The 24,309-nt window shown below is 46.2% G+C and overlaps 8 protein-coding genes across 8 annotated transcripts; 4 read left to right on the plus strand and 4 right to left on the minus strand.

Annotated features, from left to right (window-relative positions):
- Nucleotides 1-1,192: 1,192 nt before the first annotated feature.
- On the plus strand, nt 1,193-2,863 carry F4813DRAFT_396710 (MFS general substrate transporter; the record flags this gene model as incomplete). The annotated part of the gene is made up of 3 exons (XM_049247855.1): nt 1,193-2,084; nt 2,288-2,746; nt 2,844-2,863. The coding sequence occupies 3 exons, from the start codon at nt 1,193-1,195 to the stop codon at nt 2,861-2,863; spliced, it is 1,371 nt and encodes a 456-aa protein (XP_049103995.1).
- Nucleotides 2,864-2,910: 47 nt separating this feature from the next.
- On the plus strand, nt 2,911-3,670 carry F4813DRAFT_396711 (uncharacterized protein; the record flags this gene model as incomplete). The annotated part of the gene is made up of 2 exons (XM_049247856.1): nt 2,911-3,567; nt 3,635-3,670. The coding sequence occupies 2 exons, from the start codon at nt 2,911-2,913 to the stop codon at nt 3,668-3,670; spliced, it is 693 nt and encodes a 230-aa protein (XP_049103996.1).
- Nucleotides 3,671-4,230: 560 nt separating this feature from the next.
- Nucleotides 4,231-5,770, minus strand: F4813DRAFT_384746 (glycoside hydrolase family 18 protein; the record flags this gene model as incomplete). The annotated part of the gene is made up of 4 exons (XM_049246140.1): nt 4,231-4,623; nt 4,788-5,386; nt 5,445-5,593; nt 5,646-5,770. 4 exons carry the CDS (start codon nt 5,768-5,770, stop codon nt 4,231-4,233), a joined length of 1,266 nt encoding a protein of 421 aa, XP_049103997.1.
- A 4,232-nt stretch (nt 5,771-10,002) lies between these two features.
- On the minus strand, nt 10,003-12,599 carry F4813DRAFT_343245 (uncharacterized protein). Its single transcript, XM_049241511.1, has 3 exons — nt 12,359-12,599; nt 11,992-12,301; nt 10,003-11,943 (listed from the first exon to the last, which is right to left on the minus strand). The coding sequence occupies exons 1-3, from the start codon at nt 12,460-12,462 to the stop codon at nt 10,183-10,185; spliced, it is 2,175 nt and encodes a 724-aa protein (XP_049103998.1). The 5' UTR covers nt 12,463-12,599; the 3' UTR covers nt 10,003-10,182.
- Nucleotides 12,600-13,848: 1,249 nt separating this feature from the next.
- F4813DRAFT_343251 (uncharacterized protein) lies at nt 13,849-15,469 on the minus strand. Its single transcript, XM_049241512.1, has 4 exons — nt 15,099-15,469; nt 14,782-15,042; nt 14,502-14,737; nt 13,849-14,437 (listed from the first exon to the last, which is right to left on the minus strand). Exons 1-4 carry the CDS (start codon nt 15,121-15,123, stop codon nt 14,132-14,134), a joined length of 828 nt encoding a protein of 275 aa, XP_049103999.1. The 5' UTR covers nt 15,124-15,469; the 3' UTR covers nt 13,849-14,131.
- F4813DRAFT_343254 (uncharacterized protein) lies at nt 15,278-15,883 on the plus strand. The gene is made up of 3 exons (XM_049241513.1): nt 15,278-15,384; nt 15,450-15,516; nt 15,573-15,883. Exons 1-3 carry the CDS (start codon nt 15,368-15,370, stop codon nt 15,747-15,749), a joined length of 261 nt encoding a protein of 86 aa, XP_049104000.1. The 5' UTR covers nt 15,278-15,367; the 3' UTR covers nt 15,750-15,883.
- A 663-nt stretch (nt 15,884-16,546) lies between these two features.
- Nucleotides 16,547-18,148, plus strand: F4813DRAFT_96450 (uncharacterized protein). The gene has a single exon (XM_049249090.1). It carries the CDS (start codon nt 16,670-16,672, stop codon nt 18,011-18,013), a length of 1,344 nt encoding a protein of 447 aa, XP_049104001.1. The 5' UTR covers nt 16,547-16,669; the 3' UTR covers nt 18,014-18,148.
- Nucleotides 18,149-18,346: 198 nt separating this feature from the next.
- F4813DRAFT_378439 (CHAT domain-containing protein) lies at nt 18,347-22,767 on the minus strand (the record flags this gene model as incomplete). The annotated part of the gene is made up of 11 exons (XM_049245334.1): nt 18,347-20,088; nt 20,416-20,550; nt 20,581-20,819; nt 20,850-20,997; nt 21,028-21,052; nt 21,095-21,130; nt 21,161-21,494; nt 21,571-21,575; nt 21,609-22,009; nt 22,121-22,290; nt 22,436-22,767. The coding sequence occupies 11 exons, from the start codon at nt 22,765-22,767 to the stop codon at nt 18,347-18,349; spliced, it is 3,567 nt and encodes a 1,188-aa protein (XP_049104002.1).
- Nucleotides 22,768-24,309: the final 1,542 nt, after the last annotated feature.

Consider the following 24,309-nt stretch of genomic DNA (forward strand, 5'->3'; position numbering starts at 1 on the left):
ACTTTATATCCATGCCGTAATTCTATCGAACGACTCTCGATGTAACATGGAAAAAGAAAGTTTCTACTCCGCTCGAATCTGACTCGGTTGAGACCCGATGTGGAAGTATCGTCAACCTAGCTAGTTGATTGTCAACATTTTGCAGATCCATCGTGAACTAGGTTGTCGAACCACTTATGAGGAATGATTTCGCTGCATTGGAAGTTTTGAAACGGGTATTTTCACTAATAAAACATGACGATAAAAAAAGTAAAGTAGAGTGGCAGCATATGAATTCTACCAGCAGTTATCCCCGTTCTCTCGTAAACTACCAAAAGTACTAAAACTAAATCCAAGCGTTTCAATGCTACCGAATAGAGTTCATAGTGACTGAGAACTACCACGATTTTTCAAAGGCCCTAGCATACCCCTGAGCATCGTAACTGCATCAGATGCTCTAGAGCCCAAAAATGGGGTGTCATATAGTTTATAAGCTTTGATTTCGTGAGCGCTAAGCGCCACTACCCTCCTAATGGTTGTTTGAGGCCCTCACATTAGACCTCTCGTATTGCCCAAACTATAGCAAGCTTGGTGTGGACAAGTACCCGAAGTGCCTCACTTCCGGCTCGAGACTTGTCCGGTCTATACGCTTCTCAGGCACAACCAACTGGCGCACACGCCGTAAGCTAAGCTAACTCAAGACACAAGCGAACTTAATACCCCTCGATACAAGCCATAGGCGTGCTCTTGAATAAACTCCTCAGGTTACTAACCTAGGGCTTGGAAAGGGTTGAGAGGTTAATAGCCGGCCTTTATAAAAGCTCACCGGACCGCCCCAACTTCGATTCTCGTATTCCGTAAAATTTCCTCTCTTTTTGCGAAGTTATTATTTCGAGGCAAAAAAAGGGGGAATTTTTACGATAGCAAGAAATTTAGGAAAAGAAATAAACTGCTATGAAATGCTGCCATCCGACGGTCCAAACTCACTCATAGACCAACTCGCTGCTCACTTCAACACGCAACGGCATCTTTAGCAATGTCGTCTACACGACCTCCCGGATCCTCACCAATCCCTCTCCATGACCTCGCAGCCCGGCTCCAGGAGATGATACCGCAGCAAGACCGTGCTAACCCGGCCCCAGACAGCAACCCCAGACCTCAAACCAACCATGTCCGCAACGACGAGCACATCTCGCGAGGCCACAACCGCATCATGCGTACGCTCCGCTGGCGCCGCGCCCGCAGCCAAGCGCGCCGCAACTCGCACAGCGAATTCTCCCGCGTGCTCATCAAGCCCTCGGACTGCGGCACCAAGCTGCCCGTCCGCTGGCCCAAGAAGGAGAAGTGGTACATCCTCTGCGTCATCTTCCTCGTCCAGGTCTCCATGAACCTGAACACGACCCTCTACTCCAACGGCATCCAGGGCATCGCCAGGGAGTACGGCCTCACCTACTTCCAGGTCCGCTGGGGCGGCGCCGCCTCCTTCCTCATCGCCTACGCTTTCGGCTGCGAGCTGTGGGCCCCGTGGTCCGAGGAGTACGGCCGCCGCCGCGTCCTGCAGGCGTCGCTGTTCTTCGTCAACATGTGGGCGATCCTGGTGGGTTTCTCCCCGACCTGGTATGGACACGTCGTCGGGCGGACCCTAGGCGGTCTGTCCAGCGCCGGGGGAAGCGTAACCCTTGCTCTCATCACAGATATGTTCGACCCGCACAGCGCGGAGCACCAGCACGCGACCGCGTTTATCGTGTTCTCGTCCGTCGGCGGCTCCATCCTCGGCCCTATCATCGGCGGCGTTGTCGAGGCGTACCTGGCCTGGCGCTGGGTCATCTGGATCCAGATAATCTTCGGCGTGATGGTGCAGCTCCTTCACTACTTCCTCGTCCCCGAGACGCGAACGACTATTATTATGGATGAGGCCGCTAAGGAGATGCGTGAGTCCGGAATGAACCCCGCCGTATACGGTCCGAACGAGATTTCTGGGGACCGACGCATCAACTGGTCTGAGGTTTGGAAGATTTGGTTGCGGCCTTTCAAGATGTTCTTCACGGAGCCTATCGTCTTAGTCTTCTCGCTTCTGTCGGGATTCTCGGACGCTATTATCTTTAGTAAGTTCATATATAGTGTGTTAACGATTGACTTCGTTTATGTATTTACCTACCTAGGTAGGTAGCGTTTGCGCAAATAAGTGTTTGTGTTCCGGATAGATTATCATATGTGTATATGTCTATCTATATTTACTTGTGTCGGGTTGGCTTCTGTGTATATTTATTTAGATAATGATTAGGACTAACTCTCTCTTCCCCCTTAGTGATGGTTCAATCTTTCGGATTCGTATATTGGCAATGGGGATTCGGTCCCATATTGCTCGGCTGTACATTCTTGCCCATTGGAATTGGATACATGATCGGATATGCCATGGCCTACTACTTCATCGGACGACAGATAGCCCTACGCGAGAGAAAACCACTCTGCGAGCGAGCGCAGTACGAAGCTCGACTGTTTTGGCTGCTTTTTGCGGCGCCCCTGTTGCCTATTGGCCTTCTCCTTTTTGCTTTTACGGCCGCTTATACTGAACATCCTCTTCACTGGATATTCAGCATGATCGCCTCCTGTATGATAGGCATCGCTAACTTCGCTATTTACATGGGTACTATCGATTATGTGCTTAGAGCCTACGGCCCTTACGCTGCATCTGCCACGGGTGGCAACGGATGGGCAAGAGATTTTCTTGCTGGTGTACTTACACCTTACGCTGTTCCTATGGTTAGTATTATATTGCCTTCCATGATACGATTATTCCAAATGCTAATATCTTTCAGTATGTTTCTCTAGCTTCATCCCTTTCCTTCCTCCTCTACTCCCAGCCCCTTATTTCCCCAGATAATACTCGCGGCTGAACACACTCTCGATGAATAAAATAGGTACGAGAAAATGACCATATTCACCGGAACTATCGTACTGGCCTCGATAGGAACTGGCTTGTTCCTATTCATGATTGTCGTCTACATCTATGGACACTGGCTGCGCCGGTGGTCAAAGTTTGCGCAGACATTAGCTGAAGCTGAAGCCGAAGCCGAAGCGGAAATTGGGCCAGAAATCAATGTCGATGCCCCTAACTCAAATCCCGGAAATCCCAATAGCATCACCACCTGTATCAACGGCGAAACCCCAAACGCGGATCTCCTCAGCGTTGATCGCATAGTCCACTTCCTACCCCCTGAGAGCCTGCCCGGTAGCCGAGCCGGCTCGCGCTATCCATCTGCTGCTAACACCCCGACCACAACACGCCCCTCTAGTCTAGACGTAGAGCGTTTGGCGATAAACCAGCTGCATGTCTCTCATTTAAGCCAGCACGGCCAGGCGATGCCAGTGAGCGCGCCAGTCCGAAGCCCGAATGTATCTCCGGTCCCCGAGGCCGGAAGCAGTGACGATATCTCAATGACTTGTAGCAACTGTAGCGGGCAGACCCTTGCAGGGACCTGCACTCAGTGCACACACAAGTCAAACCGTTCCCCAAACAGCGGGGGCGCCTCCCCATCTACGTCGCTAAGAGAGGTCGAGAATGCGGAATTGACCACCGTCTCCGAGGTATTACCCGCTATTTCTCCTCCCGTCAAGAACAGTAACGAAACTCCAGCAGCTGACCAGCCGAAAGAAAAGAAGCACCGATTCTCTGGAACTTGCCGAATGATGTGATTATCGAATTACACTTATTGACTTACTGCGAGGGAGTTTTTTCCCCGTCTTTACATATATTAACATAGCTCAACGGCGTTTCGGAGCCATCCGTGTATCACTGTCCCCTGTTTTATCTACATTCCTTATTATGGTGGCGGCGTTTACTTGTGAGGGATTACTCTTGGATATGATCTTAGCTACATTTAACCAATGCTCAAAAACCAAGCTAGGGAGTTAGGAAGGATTGTGTATGTTTTAAGTAGGGGCTTATATATTCAAATTTAAGTCGAAACGCTTATATACAATAAGAGTGTCTGTAACTATATACAGTGAAGTAAAATATAGGTGCTAGGCTATGAGCCTGGCGAAACATATAGGCAACCACATCTATCCGTAAATGATCGTAAGTATTTAAAGTTCTGTAAATCGGTTTCGGAAATAAAGCGAATGACTATTTGGCGTTAAATCTGAGCAGTAAAGGATGATAACAGTCTTCTAAGACGGGGCGCCAGCCCCCGAACCTAATGACCGCCGCAAAGGTCAGAGCAAGGAGTGTCTGAACAAGGTATGAACCTAGTTTAGGTTATTTTTGATGTTGTCGTACTGGCTGTTAGGGTAGCTGAGGAGGTTCTGTGTCGCATCAAGAAAGCTCGATCCTCCCTGGGCATTGTACGCGGCCGCGATCAAACTGCCGCTATCTGTTCGGTCGCCCGAGGCTTCCCAAAACATCGAGCCACCTAGATTCTTGCTTTGAGCGTACGCGATCTTCTTATTGATCATGTCGACATTATCGTAGCTAATCAGCTCTTTGGCCGAGCTGTCGTAGCTATACGTGGCGCCAGCTACGGCATCGTACACTTCTTGTGCGCCAGCTCGAGGTAGGACCTTGTAATCATAGACTCCAGCTTCCCATGAACCTTGACCGATGCCCGTGTAGGGTTGTCCGATACCATCCGTAGCGTCGAACTATTTGACAGCCAGTCAGTGATTGATTGATTTTGAAGAGACTGTTTGATATTTTTGGACGCGTCTCGGCATCAATAAGTTCTTCGAAGGTACGATGAGAAGGAAACGATACTAGTTATTGAGATGGGGAAACAAGGAAAAAGGGAACGGCTTGAATTACATACCGCGCGACCATACAGTGGTAGACCAAGGACCAACTTGTTACTCGGGACACCGCCGTTGATATAGGCAGTAATAGCGGCATCCGTCGAAAAGGGCGTGGATACAGGGTTCTGAGGGTTAGGGTACAAGTTTGCCTGATGACCAGAAGTAGAGTCCCAAGAGCCGGCGTAGTCGTAAGCCATGAGATTGAATTGATCAAGCAACGGCGCCATATCCGCAAGGTGCAGCTTCTGGTAGTTTGCGGGACCTGCGGGAACCGCCGCAGTAAGGAGAAAATGATATCCATTGGCGTACTGAGATGAGTACGAGTCAAGCTCAGATCGGACTGCTTGTAGAAGTGCAACAAAATTGCTGGCTTCAGTATCATTAGCGGGGTACTCCCAATCGATATCGATGCCATCAAATCCCCAGTCCTTCACTAGAGCTACTGCCGTCTGGGCGAAGGTCTTTCTAGTTGCGTCCGTGCTAGCGGCACTTGCGAAGTTGGTAGAATATGTCCAACCACCAATACTAAGAAGCACCTTGAGGTGTCGGTTGGCCTTCTTAAGAATGTAGAGCTGCTTGACGCAGCCGTAGGCGTTAGTTCCCTGGTCGTTCCATGCTGGACGGTCATGTTAACAAGTGTCTTCAGTGGCGAACTACGTGTCTCATTAACTTACAGTCACCGTCGTAGTGCTTCTCCAAGTCGGACCAAGTGTCCGACGCATACACAGTTCCATCAGACCTCAGATTGGCGAATGAGTAGAGGACATGGTTGATCTGCGAAGCTGGAAGTTGCGCTGGCTGGTAGTTTCGGCCATAGATACCCCTGAAGTAGCTATGTTAGATGACACTATTAATAAAGAAGTTGATAGACTAACCAGTTAGTGAAATAAACCTTGTTCAGAAAGCCAGAAGCCCGCTTCTCGACAGCAGGGGTTGGACTACCTAGTCCAAGGGATGCTCGAAGAAGGAGAGTCGTAAAGAGGCCTTTGACGGAGAACATGATGAGAGATAGCTTCAGAGTAAGGACTGAAATAGGTATTAAGGAATGAAGTGACTAGAATAGTCGAGAGAGTGAAGAAGCTTTGCTCTTGATCGATATCTGGCTTGGTTGTCAAAAAGGTGGACAAAAAATGGACATGTCAATGTATTTATATTATCGACGAACCCAGGGGAGAGACAACTCCGGCCAGGTAAGAGACAATTTTGGCACACTACTATCATGGCTGCGTCTCTCACGTGGTACAAAGATGTGACTACAGGCAAAGAAACCATACCTACTATACCCAGGCAATGGTTTCTCGAGCTCGGAGTAAAGACACCACCACCAAACCTTGGAGCTTGACATGTGGTTAATGGCGACCTGCGAAGCAGAGTGCGAAGCAGGGCGGCAACGTTGCCACTGTTCACCGAGCCAGACACGCCTCCAAACCGGTGCATCCCGTCATATCCCCGGTTGTAGCCTCCTTTCAAGGTTGGTTCCCGGTCATGAGCGTGCTGGTAAAGCTGATGAGAGCTTCGTAAAACTGGAGAGACGTGCTAGAACCCGGCAGCCCTCGTGCTCGCCCTCCCTATTCCGTACGCGGAAGGTGGACGTTGGAATGCGTCTTGCATAGTAGGACCTTGACAGTCGCGGTAATGAAGGTAGTTTTTGCTCAGGGGAAGCTGTTGGCTGTAGCCAATCGGAGGCTGGGAAAGTCAAGATCAGAGTACCATCAAGAGTTCTTTGGACGAGATTAGCACAAGGGTTGATAGCTTATCACAGGGTTGTATGCGCCCATCAAGTCGTAGCTCATACCCCACTATCACTTGACCAAATTAGATCTTGCGACAACAATCATATCGGAGGTGTGCAAGGTGTTGGGAAGCTGGTTTAGAGTAGAGGATCAAATGATTTTGAAGGAAATACATGCTAACGGACGTAAGGGAAATGTGGCAGAGTTTGTTAGACATGCAGAGGCATGCAGAGAAGCATGTTTTAAATAAGACGGAGGAGATAATCCATCCATCCGCCTGAACCCCACCGAATGTCGAGTTTGGGTTATTTGGCTATTAGTTTCCGAAGCAGAAGCCACACCCACTCTACAATGTGCTTAATGTGCTCTCGTGTGTAGGGAGATAAGATGTTTCCAAATCGGGCTTGCTCTTTTCCACTACAGCGCGTCCAAGAACCTGTTATCCTTGTCTCGAGAAGGTCAGGTTCACGATGAGACCTTATGCTGACCAGCTTGGCTCGGCACACCCCGCACCCGCCATACCTCCATAGCTTTGGTTGCATTGATGTAGAATCGATTATTTTGCAACGTTACCGGGTCTAAGGGGATAATATTAGTTTCCTGAGGTGCTTCCGATATCCACGACGTCGTCATGTTAAGAGATATGAAATGCTAATGTTAGGTGATAGCACGAGGGAACCTTATGTGATAGGGTTGTGTGGTTTGGAACTGAGGGACGGGTATCCCGCGAGTGCGCTTCGGCGGTCGCATTTGGAACGCGACATAGTAACCATAGCGGCCGTAGTCACCGAGCGCCAGAAGTGTCGCGCATCAAGATAATCTTTTGAAGGTAAATATCGAATGTAGAATTTCTGATAACCCACCAAAGGCCCGCATGGAATCCACGAGTCGTAGGACACTTCTGTCCTTGACTCCACATAGTACATATATGTAGGTAGGTTATCCTTGGCGGTGTCAAGGTCATCGGACCGAACACCGACCCTCCTGGAGCAAGACTGGAGCAAGACTGGAGCAAGACATCCAGAAACAGTTGACGTCCAAAAACAGTCGCCAGCTAATTCGTCGACCGAGGTATCCTACTAAACTCCCGACAGTCTGTCTAACATGCCCAGCAGGTGAAAATCGGCCATGTCACGTTGTTGTATCCAATAGTGGTGCCTAATGGCTTTGACGGCTTCATACTTTATACAATAACCCTTGAACTTTCAGGAAGCGTACGAAGCCTGATAGTCTGTAAGCCTGGTCCGCTATCTTTAGGTGGCCTAGACAGGTACCTAACCCAGTACACGCCGGCTTGTAGGGTCTTAAACAGATGGGGTCTAATTGACAAGGCCTAGCCCATTCTATTCAGGCCGAGATCAGCAACGCAATCCAGATCGCTGGGTCGCTAAAATATAGCAGATATAATAGGATCTGCAATATAGCGGCGAGGAGCGGAAGAACCTTGAAAAAATGAGGCTCTTCTTCGAAACAAGATGCATACCTATCGCATAATACGAGTTGTAATCGGCATTTTGCGGTAGTACTCCAGGGGAATAAAATCTGGTGAAGTAATCAAGTCAAATTAACGGATAGATTCTAGCGCTAGATCCTTTTCCAGATCGGCAATTTGAATCCCGCATAGGCAGGTGGGTACCCCTTTTTCTTTAGCGGCCAGCTGCAAGCACGAAGCAAGCACGAAGCAACGCCCGTGCTGTACGGGGAAATTCCGCTAATTTCAGGTATTCCCCACCTAAACTTTATTTCCCCTGATGAAGTATGTACATATTGAAGCTTGTAAGACAGGGCTCTTTTATACCTGCTCAAACTATAAATAATCCTCCGTGACGTGTGCAATAATGCACAATGCTAAGACACATGTATCTACCTATCCAAGGCATCTTAAATGAATTAAACATTAGGTACATTTTCAAGGAAATTTTAATCATATGATTTACTTTGCCTCTGAATAACCTCGTAGAGCAGTTGTCTGTCTATAACTCGATATTACATTCGGAGTCGCCTTCTTCCGATATCCATCTCACCTGCTCATATTGACGGTATAAAACTGCGGTGGCTAGCTGTGTTCTTCTTCGTCCGCGTACCCACCATAAATCGTCTGATCACCTCTCTCGCTAAAATATTCTCGTATGTCTTTCTACAACCAATTCCCAATTAGCACCTCAAGGTATGTTCGCAAAGTAAATCCATCGTAGAAGATCATTTGCCATAACATGTGAACATATTCTTAATCAGCCCTGCTGTACTACAACATCCATTACATCTTACATACAGGTAGCTCATCGAGATGATGTACGTTCTCACCGATCTTGCAAGGATGGTTGCACGAAGACGGGTAGAGTGAAGCTCCAAATTGTCCTCGTTGGCGAACCTGACCTGTGATGGTTCGCTAATTTGCTGACTGACTAGATCGAGATAGTCTCAATAGAGTATATCGACTGGGCTAAATTCATTGAAGGTATATGTAGTCTGGTGTTTTTAATATCATTTGAATGTAGCGCCTATCAATATGACATAGCAACCCATGAAGAATTGGGAGAGAACAATATGAGATGTAGTTAAGACTACCAATACCGACGCACCTGTGGTATATGTCCGTCAAGGCGGGAAAAAAGCTTGCGAATAATCAATATAGGATCCCGAAGAGATAAGCCATGTAGAAGATAATGACTCGGACGATGAGCTGCGTGGCTAATATCCCAATAGGCCTCAAAAAGGAAAGAGGATCGGGCGACTGTATAGTGACATGAGATTTAGTAACTGACCGAATCGGTTCTGTATTCGCAGGAAACTTGAATTCCTTTCTTGTCTTGGGTATTAGAGATATGGTAGAGAAACACACCGCGTATCCGCAAGTTTGGGTTCACATCTTTCAAGCCGTTTGGGTCTCACGACCTCTTTAAAGGGCTGGATCAAGGTAAAAGAGTCATGATGTCGAACAAAAACACGAAAAGGGTCTCCTGATAGAAGCTTTCCCTTGCTATCTGAGGATCACGTCAGAAATTATCTTGGTGTTTGCCTGACACCTCGGGTTTTGACATACCGGCTTTTGAAGCACCCATAAAATCCAGATCCAGGGTTAATAACAGGGCGAGTAACAATGTTATTCACTCGGTTATTAAGTACGTAGTAGACGAGCCATAAATGGCAACTACTTCGTAGGTCATCCAGTCGATATGTTCGCATTATCCGAAAAGTTCCGTCGGGGCTATGTTATGAACTAAATTTCCGCTGTGCGTCAGTTTTTACACCATGGGCCAGCCGAATGTTCAGATTTAATTGAATAAAATATCCCACTACTTAGCGTTACTCGTGTTTTCCTATCGTTTTGTAAAGTAAAATGTGCTGTTAGACACCATTGTGATAATTTACTTCGTACTGTAGAGGCCATCTCTGATCTTGAGACATAATGTCTAGAAGTCACCATTTGAGCTTATCCTAGAACGATAGGTACCATACGATAGCAACATTGGGGCTGGATAGATCTAGATATGTTATGGTTCAAATTTTAGTTTCTATATAACTGGTATCCAAAGTGTTGATTATTATCTATAAAAGTATGCCCATATCATCCTATGTACTTGTGCCTAAGACTTGATGCATTTATTAAGTCAATCAAGGTGTGTTTAGTAATATATTGACAAGTAGATCCAATAATGGACTCATATATAAGAATTCATCAAGCAGGATGCTTGGTGGATTCGTTGAAAGAGAGTTCAGACACAAAATCTTCCCATGTCTTCCAGGATACGTCTTCAGAAGAGCCACTATTCCCTCCAGGAGCATCAGTACTTCCCAAGCTCTGACCGTGCAGCATCTGTGGCACGGACCATGTCGACATCGATGGATTTGTTACAGTAGAATTTTCAAAAGACGGGAACAAATTTGCCTCATCGAAATCGAAATCCATAGCGAGTTGAGGATCGAGTTGAGGATCGAGTTGGCTCATAGAAAAGTCCATCGAGTTAGGGTCTATGTCGGTCGCAGTAGGATCTGGTGATCCTAAATGCGGGTTATAATCCGCTTGGCCGAGGCTAAACGAAGGTTGTGGCGACCCCTGGAGAGAATTCTGGTTGCGTAAAAGGACGCTGATCCTCTTCCTAGCCTGCATCATTAATCTTTCCAGCGGCTTTTTAAACATCCCTCGACGGTAAGTTTCCATGTCTATCTTATGGTGCTCAAAAGCTCTCTCAATTATTGGCCAGGCGGTCTGAAGAGTCGCGACATCTGCGCCGACATAACATTCAGCGATAGCGCTCGCTAGTGCGTGCCACTGAATCACCATGTACCATCTAAACCCCTCCCCTCTAGGGCTGGTTCTGATTAGGTGTACCTCATCCAAAGTCTTCAAGGCGTCGTCGAGGATCTCTGTAAACTTTCCACGAGGAGCGGGCTGGTTGGCAACGCGGTGTAATGGCCTCAGAGCTGCAAGACGCATTGATGCTACCTGTGACTGTGCCCCATGGAAAGTGAACCATGCATATGCGCTTGATTCTGGATCGCACAATTTCAAAAGATTCGAAATCTGTTGCTGAAAGAGTGAAGCATGTCTTTCTCGTTCTTCCCAATTGAGTTTGTCCGCCTCCTTACCATGAAAATTCAGGAGTCGTCCGCTTAACTGCGCATGATATGTGACGAGAGCAAAAGTCATATCAGTCAGGCCATCTCTGCTCTGAAGTTCCCCTGGAGTGTCGACGTCAAACTCGGAATCATTGATATTGGCAGGAAAATCCGATGATGTTGCATCAACTTCTATGAGTGGCTCTGTGGCTTCTTCAAGTGCCCCCTGAAGATCTAAAAGACACACCGTGAACCATAGCCGACGTCTCATCTGCCGGTTAAAGAAAGACTCTACTCTTCCTATGTGTATAGATAGAGCTTTTGCTATCCGAACGGCTAACGCGATCATAGTCCAGACGGCGCGGCTTGAATCCTCAGTCCGCCTAGCAGTAAGATATAATACGAAGGCTTGTAGGACAGTGATATCACTCGTCGTCAATAGTTCTGAGCTTTCGAGAGCGGCTTCACAAGCTGCTCTAAATTGTGCCATAAGCGTAAGCTTTCTTGTATTGAACCCTTTTTGGCATTGCTCTTCTGTCATGCTCGACACGGCAGAGAAGCAGACGGCCGAGCTCAAACATATCGTAGATATGTGGTTAGTATCGTATCCCAAATAGCGCTGACCATTTTGCATAAAATTGCTAAGCGAGGGCCGATGCAAAATTTTGATGATGGGGTCTACTTGACGGAGGTATATTTCGCATAGTTGAGCTGTCACGGTAGAGCTTTTTAGATGATCATTAATCGCTGGGAGACCACCATGACTAGATGATCCAATACCAATTACCCTCAAATTAGTACCAAAACTAGAATTCGGGGTTGACCAAACGCTCTCCTCGTCATCCGAGGCCCGCTCGACGATATCACGGAGGCCTTCTACCTTTGTAACATTAGTTGATGTGAAGCATCATAAAGGGACACATATTACCTCGTCTGCAATCTGAGCCCAGAACTGCCACCCAACATCATTCTCAGTATCTTTTCCCACTTCAGCGCTAGCTGTGGTCGTCGGTCCGGGCTCCGATACCGAGTCTTTCAATTCATTGATATTTGAAGCTAGAGCCTCCAGGTTTCGTATTCGGGACATTAACTCCTCGCCGGTATTGAGTGTTACGAGTGACCGGGGGTGGGTATGGCGACCACGAGGTAAGCGCTTGCGATGAATAGGGACGCATACCACGTCGGCCTTTACGCAATTGGAGCATGGATTGGATTTGTCGCACTTGATTTTTCGCTTCCTATTATAGAATAAGTTAGTATCGACCCATCTACGGGCAATATCTTTTAAGTCATACTTGCATAGCTCGCAGCTAAGCTGTGGAATATCAGCCCCCGGTTTGCCGGAGCGGCGACCACGCCAGTCAGCATTATCCGCAGCCTGTGATGTTGATGTCGACATTATTTAATACATAATTACAGTTCTCTTTGACAGTTAATACTGGCCAGATATGAGGTCGTATATAAACTCAAGACGCACGGGTCGCATTTAATATTAATAATAGGCAGCAATCGGTATAGCTCCAAGGCAGATATCTCCATTATGGACCTTTACTAACCTAAACAAGAATTCGCTACCTGTAATGAACTTCATGTTGCATGATGGTAAACATATCCAAGGCAGAATTCCAGGCAGTCGTAGGATGTAAATGGACTACTATTGACTGCTGATTAAACAACGCTGATAAGATGTATTGATTCGAAGGATCCTACTCTAGTAGTAGTGGGGAGGGATTTGGTAATACTAGTAAACCGATCAGAACTTATAGAATACAATAATATCAAACTGTCCTCATTCAAAGCTATCCTCTTTAGATGAAGACTGTTTATACAATCACTACCAAATAGGCAACTACTCCTTAAATGCAGTTAAAAGGCTTGATTTTTATTTATTGGTTGCTTTTACGACCTACATACCTATTGGAAACTTTATTTCTTCATTTGTAAGAAATGGGAATATTATTCGTGCCTGTATGTACAGCTGTGGCTCAGCAAGAAGCAAAGCCGAGGCATACACCCCTTGGATTATTCTACATACCTATAGCATCTTCGTTCAACTGATGCGGCGATGCCTATCTATAATAGAATATTTTGCCATGAAATGGCGAGCATTTACAATATACCGAACCTAGATTGTGAAGGTTCCTGGAATAAAAATATACCTACAAGTCCTAACCAATCTCGGTATTCCAAAACTAAATCAAAAATACTCGAACCCTCATGAATGTGTCTTAAATTCGTGATACTTTATAAACCATAAACATTATATATTAACTCATTGTATAGTCTTGCAATCCCATAAACTGTTAACATACATGAACTATTAGCTATTTTAGAATATTAGGTAATTGGCGAGTCAAGTATTCTTCAACTACTGCCATTTATAAACGCCTCTGATAACATTGCAATGTCAAGTTATGTATGTGCAATAAATAACCTTACGGTTTAATGCTGAAAAGCTTCAGTAAATTTCGGGACACATATTAACTCAACTAGCTCATTAAATCATTCACGAATAAATAAGGGCATACTTGAATTATCTCCCTATAATCTATCCCGAAATACAACTTTAAAATGAACAAGAACATGTACATAAATGACTGCAACTTCATAAGATAAAGATCTCAGGCTAATTCCTCCTTAGCCTCTCTCTATCGTCGTTGATCCTGGCTACTGGAAGTACGCCGATGTACTATTGTTGATATATGCCGTTAATATCTGAAAGACAAAGGTTAATGTTAGAGAGGAAGAGAAATTACTTGGTTTCCTGTTTACATTACTAACCTAGGGTATATGGTTCTGTCATATTACGATTTTACCTCAATCAGATCATCAAATAGGCCTCATATAATATTGTCTATTCAGTACGCATCAGTTGTGTGACAGTAAGGTACCAGTGTTGCTCATTAAAAAGCCAAAAAATTAGCAGATAATTATTATTCCTTATAAACCTCAAAATAGCCACCTTAAAATGGTCAGCCAAGAAGAGCCTCGGACCAGAATGATCGATCAAGACAAGCTTCATACACTCAATCGATTCTTTACTCGAATTTAACAGGATGCTATAACTCTTAGCTTTGCATTGCGATGGTACCAGAAACGAACACAATGAGAACGGTCGCATACGTCGCCCCGGCGAGGATCAATTCCGTCGTCTTTGACTTTGCTAAACAGGAAAGCATGAGAAGATACGAAACCGTAGACACCATAATAATGATAATTCGGACCGAAAAAGTGCTGACGAGATTGCATATCATAACCGGAACCATCAGGAGAAGGGTTACCAAGACGATTAAAAGAGCGTTCGCAGTCCGCCGGACCCAGGGACCCCTATATATATGCACATTCGGATCGGTAGAAAGTTCGCGGGCTGCGGTCTATAACTGTCAGCCAGCCAGTCGTTTGGCGAGATATGGAGACAGATCATTGCAGCTTTCTTACTCTTCGGTACCTATGCAAGAGTCGGACCAATTTATCTTGTACCCACGTTTCGAGTTGTTGAATCCCACTGTCAGTCACTGGTGCTAGACTGACAAGTTCACTCCGGCATGAGAGGTAGGCTGTTTCATCTCTGGCTAGACAGCCGGTCCCCTGGACCCAATTTTGAAGGCTGGCTATGTCCCTTCGAGTGGCAGAATGCAGGCTCAGAATTCGACTGGTTCTTTCGACGAGTTCATCTGACTCCGTTAACGGCTGCGCGGGGGTTATTTGGGATTCTCACCATAGTCGGCCAGAGCCGCTTCGATCTTTGAAAGGGTAGACAACCGGTCTGGGTTCTGGTCGCATCGGTTCTTCCCAAGAAAGAGAAGAGACGTCTCTTGCTTGTCAATCTGGTCTAACTCATGCTCCAGTACGGATAACTGATCTTGTTTTCGCAAGAGGATTCGAGCCCGTAGCTTATCGAATCGACGAAATATCAGCCAGCGAAGATTTGAAGATAGAAGTGCGGTGTACCGAGGATACCCAGGCCGACACTCTTCAACTAGAGGATACAGTCAGATTTCGATCTAGAGAGGGATTGCAATCAGGCACACATACTTTTTCCGGCTTCCGGATCGTCCATATGTCAATGCTTGTAGTAATTTTCTTGCAGGGAATCTGCTAGAATATTCAGCCGGTCAGGGTATGCATTGAGCGTAGCACTGAGTATCGAAGGTGGTGGTGTACGTCAGGCTGGAAAGGACAACTCAATATAAATACCTCACTACCTCCTACTTATATATAATGGGATTATCAGCCAATTACTACTTATCTTCTTTTCTCAAATAGATTTATGAAGAGTGTTGATTTGATATCTATCAACCACCATGTCACACCAAGATAGGTATGTACTTCCTTCCCCCATCTCAGCCTACCTACAGAGGCATCTAATACGTACACGTTATGTAGCAACGATCAAGACAAATTTTTCTTCTCCGATGAGGAAGACCGTCCTTGGATCGACCCCTACGCTGAGGTGAGTAGTTTCTATGTATTAAGACGTCGCCCGGCCCCAATTAAATTCGCATATAGACACCGGAATTTCACGTTGGGGATAAGGTCTATCTGCTAAGCTCCAACGGATCCCTTGAGGGCCCTTACTTAGTTGCATCTGTTCCTTCTAGGCATAAGTGTACCCTTAGCCTAGAAAACGGTCAAAATGCTAAGAATGGTGAGGTGTTCGAAATGGCGGGGCTTCAGGCTGCATGAATGTAGCCACGACCTTTAGACTGACGGTCACGGTGAACTCCTAATGGCTGCCTTCATTATATTAAAGAGGCGGGCGGGGTATGTCAGACGCTACAACGGTGAATGTGGTGTGCCTTATAAGTACGCCTAATTTAGAGTGCTTCAGGCTCTTAGGCACTATATTCACAGCCTTATTATTCCATTTTCTGCCTGACGTGTCGATGTGACAATAAACCATGCTTTTAAACTAGCCTGGTAGTGAATAAAGGTAGTGCTGTTGATATTCGTGTTGATATTTGTGTATAGTAACTCTATCAATCATCAGGGGGTATCACGACAACCCGATTCCACCATGGGTGAGCAGCACACTGCCAATAGGCATTACGCGATCCTCATTGGCATCGATTCTTATCCCGGGGCACCTTTGACGAGCTGTGTACGAGACGTTAGTATAGTTAAAGAATGCCTCATCAACACGCTGCCTTTTGTCAATATCCAAACCTTCACGGCCGGCAGGGATCTTGACTCCAAACCCGTAACGCCGCTCGAAACTCCGAACAGCTGGCCGACGTGCGGTAACGTAATTTCGGCTTTGACTTCTATCACAACCCAAGCGAACCATGGCGACTTCTTCTATCTCCATTATTCTGGCCATGGTACTAGATTGAAAGGAAGTCATCCTTTTTCGAATCATTCAACCAGAGACTTAGCGCTGGTTCTCCTGAAGGGAGATAAGAGCGGCGTGGAACTCTTTTGTGGTCCAACGTTGGCTTCCCTTCTCAAATGCATGGTAGGGAAGGGAGTAGTGGTTACTGTTGTCTTAGACTGCTGCTTCTCTGGGAGTGTATATCGCAATAGCGGCTGCAGCGTTCGGTATCTCCCGCCTAGCTCTGTGACAGCCTCGACGGCTTCATTTGACTTAAACGATAGCCTCACAAGACATGCCATATATACTACAAGCCGAGATGCATCTATGCGAGACAACTGGCTTCTGGATCCGGATCGGTACTATACTTGCCGCGTGCGGACCTCATGAAAACGCTAAGGGGGGAGGAATAGAAATGAGTGAAAAAGGAGAACGATATGGAGCGTTGTCCTACTTTCTTTCCAAAACATTATCCCACTATGGGCTTAGAAGGAAACACATGGACATTCATCGCCATCTGTGTGCCAGATTCTGGGAATCACGCGTGTCACAACATCCTGTTTTGTATGGAAATGGACACCAGGGTTTCTTCGGCCAGGTCGATCTGGATCATGACGTGAAGTCTATCTGCATAACCAAACATGAAGGGAAGTTTTATATCCGCGTAGGCCGGGCACATGGCCTCTGTGACGGGGACCGGTTTGCTATATCTCCCCTAGGATCAGGAAACTTGCCAAGGGAAGAGAGAGGCCTTATGGCGAAGGCGGGAGTCACTTGCGTTGGGTCTCTCATATCCGAGTTGAAGCTTTTGGATGCACCATGCGATCTCCAAACAGGGTGGACCGCAGAACCACTTACTTGCTCATATCTCGCCAAATATCCAGTTCAGTTGGGGACTAATATTTCACATCGTGATGAATGGCAGACGCAGTTGATAAGACGATCTCTCGTCACTTTAGTCGACAGTCGTGATCAACACCCAACGTTCCTGGTTGAGCTAAGCAATAATGAATATGAAATATTTGATAAACCTGGTCAGAAAATTACCAACCTACCCCCAGTCACACTGCAAGATCAAGCAGGTCCCAGCCGCGTTTGCGATATTCTAGAACACTTAGCTCGATTCAACATGGTGAAGGACTTGACTAATGAGTCACCCAAAACTTCTTTTCGAAAGTCGTCTGATATTCAGATAATAGACCTGAATGGAAAGTCATTTGGCCCAGGCGAACAGATAGATGTTCAAGATAATGATGCTATCAAGATCGTTATGAGGAACTTGGGGGAGACGGTTCTGTATGTTCATTTGTATGACCTGGATCCTTGTTGGGGGGTCAAGGGTATGCTTCGTAGCGATTACGAAGCCATACCTTCACGGAATGACGCCAAGGGATTTACAGGATGCTCAACCAAAAAGATCAGAATGAAAAATCCTCTTGCGACGCAGGGGTCATGCGAGGATATAATCAAGGTTTTCATTACGTCCCTACCAACATCGTTTGACATGCTAGAGCTGCCCAAACTCCATGAGCTTGCAAAGAGGAATGTTAGAGATAGGGTCACTCCGAGTTACGATCACGTATCGGAGGATTGGATATCTTTACAATTTCCTATTCGCATATCACTGCCAAACAGTTAACCTGGTTAGCAACTCCTCATTCAACTCTACGAACTGTGTAGTTGTTGGATGCTGACAGTGGCTTACCTGCCTGCCTAGGTACCTGTATCTATTAGATATTAGAGATAGACATGAAATAGGCCTTTCTACTGCAAACCACCTGTGCTTCTTCAGTATTTATATGCTATGTTCTCGATTCCATTGCAAATCTTTAAAATATTATAGCCCCAAGGTCTAAGGACTTAGAAAGGGGATTCTACCTATGCTATCAATCTTACCCTACCACCGTCCTATTTCAATTTTCCGTCCAGCGACAACGACAACACACTTATGTAAAGCCCATAATGAAACCAACTAAACACCAAAATGAATGTAGGGAACCCAGTTAAAGCATCCCGATGCCTCTTCGTCACTCTCCGACTCTATAACTGTGGCATCTCTCATCCTCTTCTTGTACATTTTGATTTCATCATCGCGCAACTGTTTCACGGCTCGATGTAGTCCCCGACAGACCGCGACATCCGTCATCCCCTCATTTCGCAGCGTCTCGTATAGAACCCTCGCTACATCAACGCAGTGACTATCTGATACCTGCCAGAGAGTGCCTACAACGTGTCGAAAGCCCGCCAGTTGAAAGGCGCTCACGAGATGGATACCCTCGTCAGCTAGATCCTCTGCCTCGTTTGATCCAGTCGAACAAGCCGATAGATAACTTAAAAAGGGCGGTCTCTTCTGAAGCTCCCGATCACGCAGATCTTCCACGGTAAGTGGATCGGTTTCCCAGTCTTGGAGAAGCAAACAGCTTTGCGAAGGCTCTGAGGGATCGGATTTTCCATGGCCTGCAAAGTGGAATATCTGGCATTTGGTTAGGTGCTCCATGACATCGCTTTTGCGTGGCACGGGCATAACTGGCGTCAACTGGAGCGAGGGACAGAGATTGCTTAACATATCGGTTTCCCTCGTGGCAAAAGGAAGAAATCCGTTTGTAGTTAGCCCCGGCGTTTGCTTCATGGCTACTAGAAGAGCATGGTTAGATGAAAGTTTTGCGGGATCGTGCGGGAGACGTCGACGGCCGTGAACCAAGGCTTTGATTGACGAGGCATACGATGACATGACTCTGTCCAGTGTGGTCTCGCTAGACCCAGATACATGTCTTCCAGCCGCATGGAGTGGTAACCGACTTAGAAGTCCTGTAGGAATCCACCACACGTGGGGAAGGTTGCCAGAGTTAGGGGTTTTATAACCTAGTTCGTCTAGACATGGGCGGCAAACAACTTTCCACAGCCACTCTAACATTTTGGCTGTAGAGGAATCAGTTTTTCGAGGCGACTGAAGGTAATGAACCCATCTTTTGGCATCGAGCAGATTTAAGTCAGGCAAGTTCAACACCCTGATCTGCGTTCTCTCAATAAGGAACGCATCGCATCGACATGGGCTCAGATTAACAATGACGATGGGATCAGGGTCTGCTGCAGATATCAACTCAGCCCGGTCCGGAGGCAACAGGAAGTTGTGGAACTCAGGATTAGCACGAATTTTCGTGATGAGTTCGTTGAACCTTTCATCCGCATCGCGACGTTGTTTAGCTTTCGATTCCCAGGTAGATGGATCATCGCTAGGTAAGACCGCTGGCGAATTCAGCTCGTCTCGTAGAGATGAAAACTTGTCTGCCAAATCCGGGTATTTCTGCTGGAGATCTGAAATATCCGTGCGCATATCTATCAATAGGCCAGCAATGATACCGCGTCCAAGTTCAAGAAGCCGCAGCGCATTGTCGGCCCCCTTTCCCGCATTTAGAGAAACCGCCGCCGCCAAAGAAGCTAAGCCAGCCAAGTCCTTACCAAGCATATGCTGCTTATCAGTATGCTTCAAAGACCGCGGGCTTATGGCTGGGAAAAGGTGGATGGCTTCCTCTAGAAGTTGGCTGGACTCTTCCCACTTGCATTGTAGTGTCAAGACTTGGGCAGCTGCATAAGCCGCACGAACCCGATCGCGTGCGCCTGCGGCGTGACAGTCCCATTCCTCTTTATACGAGCGAAGCCTCCAGTCCAAATCATCTGCCGACTCGGTCACATTATACCTATGCTCGAGCCATCCTCCAAGGTTGTATGCCATATTCGTCCGACTTGAGTGGCCTTGGGGTGTCACATCCAGTGCCTTGCTCGCCATGTCAATGGCGCCGTTGAGATGTTCTAAATTGCCAGTTTTAAAAAATCGATAGCCTAGGCTATTCCCAAGGGTAGTTAATCCTGAAATTCGATCGATAAGACTTATATGTGAGTTATCCAGTGCCCTCTTTGTTAGTTCTATAGCATGATCAAAATCTTCTATCGAATCTGTTTGCCGGTATCGTTTGTGATATTGAACCCCAAGGTTAATCATGTGAACAATTTGTTGCTCTTGGTCCTGGGATGTAATATTACTTATTGACATTTTTGAGACCTCAATAGCACGATCCAAGTCATTCATCGAACCAGTCCGATCATACCGGTTGCTTAGCCAAATTGCGAGGGTCCCTAACCGAGAAGCTCGATCGCGGTGGTCTAGGGGCGTGGCATCTATGGCAGCATTCGACAGATCAATCGCACGGTTCAAATCATATATGGAGCCGTCTCGCTCAAATCGACGGCCTAGTCGGGATGCAAAATTCATTAATAGAACGGCGCGGCCAGGTTGATCATGGATGGGAATGTTCATGGCTATGTTTGAAAGCTCAATAGAACGGTTCAAATCATCCATCGAACCAGTCTGTACGAACCGAAAGACAAGTCCAGCTGCAAGGGAATCCAGGAGCTTAGATCGAGCAGGATGATCCTCGGGGATTGAGCTGATTGCAGTGTTTATAATATCGATAGACCGGCTCAGATCAGCTATCGAACCAGTCTGCTGATATCGCGAGGTAAGGACCTCTCCGAAAAGTGCTAGCCGTTCGGCTTGGCGAGGGTGATTATGAGGTGTAGCGTCCACCACCGCTGTGGTGATATCGATGGCGTGGTTCAAATCGTCTAACGAACCAGTTCTTCGATATCGAAGACTAAGCCGTAAGGCAAGGGCGTATAACTGTTGCATTGTGGATGGATGGTTTGGCGGCATTCCATCAACAATACCTGTTAGAATACTAACGGCACGGTCAAGATTCTCTATCAGGCCAGTATGGGTATATATTACTCCAAGGCAATTCGCCAAATTATTTCTTACACTTATATATGCACGATGGCCAACAGGCACGAGGTTTGTTGCCATATCTAGCTTGTCGAGGGCGCTGTTAAGGTCGCTCATCGAACCTGTCCGGCTATATCGGTTTACCAAAGCGGTCCCAAGGTTACTCATTCGATTAGCCAGGTCGGCGAGACTATCTTCGTGTGTGGCATCCACTGCCATACTGAACATGTCGATACAACGATTCATGTCATCTTCCGAATTGGTTCGTCGAAACCGGTCACTGAAACAGGACCCAAGACAGTTCAAAGCGGGTGCGTAAGCGGGATGATCTGAAGTTATGCTGTTCAAAGCCCCTTCCAAGATATCGATCGCACGATTTAAATCGTTCATCGAGTCGGTCCAACGGAAGCGATCACACAGTCTAGTTCCCAGAGAATTCAAAATGATAGTGTACTTTGGATTGTCTGAAGTTAGTGTTTAAAGCCTCGTTCAAAATATCGATGGAACGGTTTAAATCGTCCATCGAACCGGTTTGCTCGAATCGAACACCGAACTGGATTCCAAGGCATATTAATGGGGGGCGTCTATCGGGATGGTTTTCCGACATGATATCGACAGTCATTTCCGAAACTTCAATGGCGCGATTTAAATCCTCGATTAGATCAGTTTTCTCATAAAGTTGGTTAAGCCGCGCCGCTAGTCTCACTAGACAATCGATTCGATGAGGATGGTCTAGCGGTGTAGTAGACTCTAGTTGCATATTCAAGGTGTTAATGGAATGCCTCAAGTCGTCTATTGAGTCTGTTTGGTCAAACCGGCGGCCGAGCATCATGCTTAAGTTTCCTAGCCGACATGCTAGGGTGGGATCATCCTGAGGTGTAGTATCTACCATCATGTTCAACACGTCGATAGCACGATTGATATCGTTGGTTGATTCGAGCCGTCTAAATCGATCCCAGAGCATACCAGCTAGGTTACTTAACGCCGTGCTCCTTGGTGCTACAGTGATCGCTTGCTCCAGCATGCGAATGGCCTCGTTTAAGTAATGCAGAATGCCTGTTTGCTGATACCTGCTGAAGACCACGACGGCCTGATAGATCAAACCATCTAGATCGTCAAGTACTGATAGATCTGATCTTTATTGTCATATATTAGCACATGTCATCTAGGTATATAGATCTTCTTTGTGGCGGCTGTGGATAGTAAATACCGAAGGGTATAAACAAAGGACAACAGCCCTGGTATGGAGGAAGCTGGGGATAGGAGATAACTAAAGCCTACACATCTTGGGTATACGAATGTTTAACGTAATCTCCCGTGAAGCTAAGCCTGTTGGCTCGCAGTGATAGCAAATTGAGGATGCTGAATCTTCGTTCGCGATCGTGGTCAAAAAGGCCCAGTGTCGTGATCCATTGCTTCGTCAATTGCATAGCTCGGCGGAGACATTCGAATGACTGGTTTCGCGTAAAGAGAAGGAGAGAGGCATAGACATATAACTCTACTTGGTTATCTATTACCGTATCCTCGTGCATCATGGAGAGGAGGAGGAGCTCTTCGTTGTTCATGTCACCGAGGTCGTTGATGATTTCCGGATCGAGGTGAAATAGTTTCATCTCAGCAGGCTCTATAGCATGCTGTGAACTGTCCACGAGCTTGTCCCTAGGTCTACGGCCTGTTAACTGCCCTGTTACTGTAATATTATAATTGCATTATTATCATCATTGGCATGACGTACATGGAGGTAGACTGGCCGAAAGCCCCCCAGGGCAGAGGGTTTGTAGCCATATGTCTGTTTGTCTTCTCGTATTGTTTTGGATTAGGTAGGTCTCGGAGCTAGGCTGTGTGGATGTAGGGAGATAATACTTATGATCAAACATTCACCCCTAAGCAGGGCTTTGTCTCAGATATAAGTGTGGTCAAGAATTTCCGATGTCAGCACCCGTCTTACATTAGGCACTGTTGCATATATAAAGTAACAACATTTAGCTATGTGATTACAAGATACCTTTTGGCCAAGTGGTCAATCTGACAGCCTACCTACATGTATGTAACCCAACCGGCCAATTAGGTCATCTTACGCAGGATGAATTAACCCACTCTTCTACCGGGGTGCCTTATATGTCTTATAGATTTAGGGTATTTCCTTGACTGACATAAGGCTGAGCTATAAAGCAAAGGCTTCCCGGTGACCAGTTGTTCACTGTTCCCCAATTTTGTATTATGTATATCATATGTGTTACCCCGCCCTGGTCCGTAATATATTAGTATGAGTTAAAGTGGTAGACAAGTAGTTCTTAGGTGTTCGTCAGAAAGGCTTGTGGTCCTTTCTCATAGTATGTGTTAGGTATTATACTCAGAACTTAGACTGACTAGTAAGTTAATAATATACCTAGAACCTGTAAAATGAATACACTGTCACGAGGTGGGACTAAGCAGTAGGGAAACAACTTCTTTGTTCTGCAAGGAACTCTAATCTGACTACGAAGGCTTATGTCTATACATACTAAACACGTCCTTTGTTCTAGATGTCCTATCTAGAATCCTGATATACACAAGGAGATCATCTCTTCTTATATTTATCCTACCTTCCATATATTCTGAGTCAATTAGTAAATATATATTTGAACATCTCTAGTTTACTGATTCCCTGATCTCTCCTGATCGTTAGATCATAGTTTTGGAGTTGTCATCCGTATAGTCCAATGATCGAATCACGTGACCCCCTGCCGTGCCTCTTGAATTCGTAACAATAAGCAGATAAAGGTCTTAGCTATGTACATTGTTCACCAATGATAATAATATGACATAGACAAGGCTTTAGGGCAATATTAATCTTTGTACCTTTCCTCCACTTAAGAATACCCTTGAGGATCAGCAGACAACTCATGCATCTACAACAATTACAGTCGCAATATCTTCCCAATCACAATCACTTCATTTAGAATAATGGTAGTATTACTTGATATATCATGCAACGCAGAATTAAGGCTGCATCAAGTTAACTGCTAGGAGTATAGTCATGAGTTATATCATTAGTTACGGTTCAGCCGCACTACTACTGGAGATGGTGGGTCTCCGTACCAATGTTGAAGTTCTATCCGTTTTGGGAAGTTAAAGGCGGTCCATAAAGCTTACCCCTATTATTTTTGGCATGC

The sequence above is a fragment of the Daldinia decipiens genome (assembly GCF_022478715.1).
Source record: "Daldinia decipiens strain CBS 113046 unplaced genomic scaffold F4813scaffold_2, whole genome shotgun sequence".
Classification (NCBI taxonomy): Eukaryota; Fungi; Ascomycota; class Sordariomycetes; order Xylariales; family Hypoxylaceae; genus Daldinia; species Daldinia decipiens.

What these genes read in the sequence shown, in the direction of transcription:
- F4813DRAFT_343245 (XM_049241511.1), bottom strand. Translation starts at nt 12,462, where the DNA reads ATGTCGACATCAACATCACAGGCTGCGGATAATGCTGACTGGCGTGGT. An exon ending in CTTAGCTGCGAGCTATGCAA is followed by an intron (nt 12,302 to 12,358) that starts GTATGACTTAAA and finishes ATTCTATAATAG; the next exon opens with GAAGCGAAAAATCAAGTGCG. An exon ending in GGGCTCAGATTGCAGACGAG is followed by an intron (nt 11,944 to 11,991) that starts GTAATATGTGTC and finishes AATGTTACAAAG; the next exon opens with GTAGAAGGCCTCCGTGATAT.
- F4813DRAFT_343251 (XM_049241512.1), bottom strand. Translation starts at nt 15,123, where the DNA reads ATGGACGATCCGGAAGCCGGAAAAA. An exon ending in CGATCCGGAAGCCGGAAAAA is followed by an intron (nt 15,043 to 15,098) that starts GTATGTGTGCCT and finishes TGTATCCTCTAG; the next exon opens with TTGAAGAGTGTCGGCCTGGG. An exon ending in TCTTGCATAGGTACCGAAGA is followed by an intron (nt 14,438 to 14,501) that starts GTAAGAAAGCTG and finishes TGACAGTTATAG; the next exon opens with ACCGCAGCCCGCGAACTTTC.
- F4813DRAFT_343254 (XM_049241513.1), top strand. An exon ending in GGATCGACCCCTACGCTGAG is followed by an intron (nt 15,517 to 15,572) that starts GTGAGTAGTTTC and finishes ATTCGCATATAG; the next exon opens with ACACCGGAATTTCACGTTGG.
- F4813DRAFT_96450 (XM_049249090.1), top strand. Translation starts at nt 16,670, where the DNA reads ATGCCATATATACTACAAGCCGAGATGCATCTATGCGAGACAACTGGC.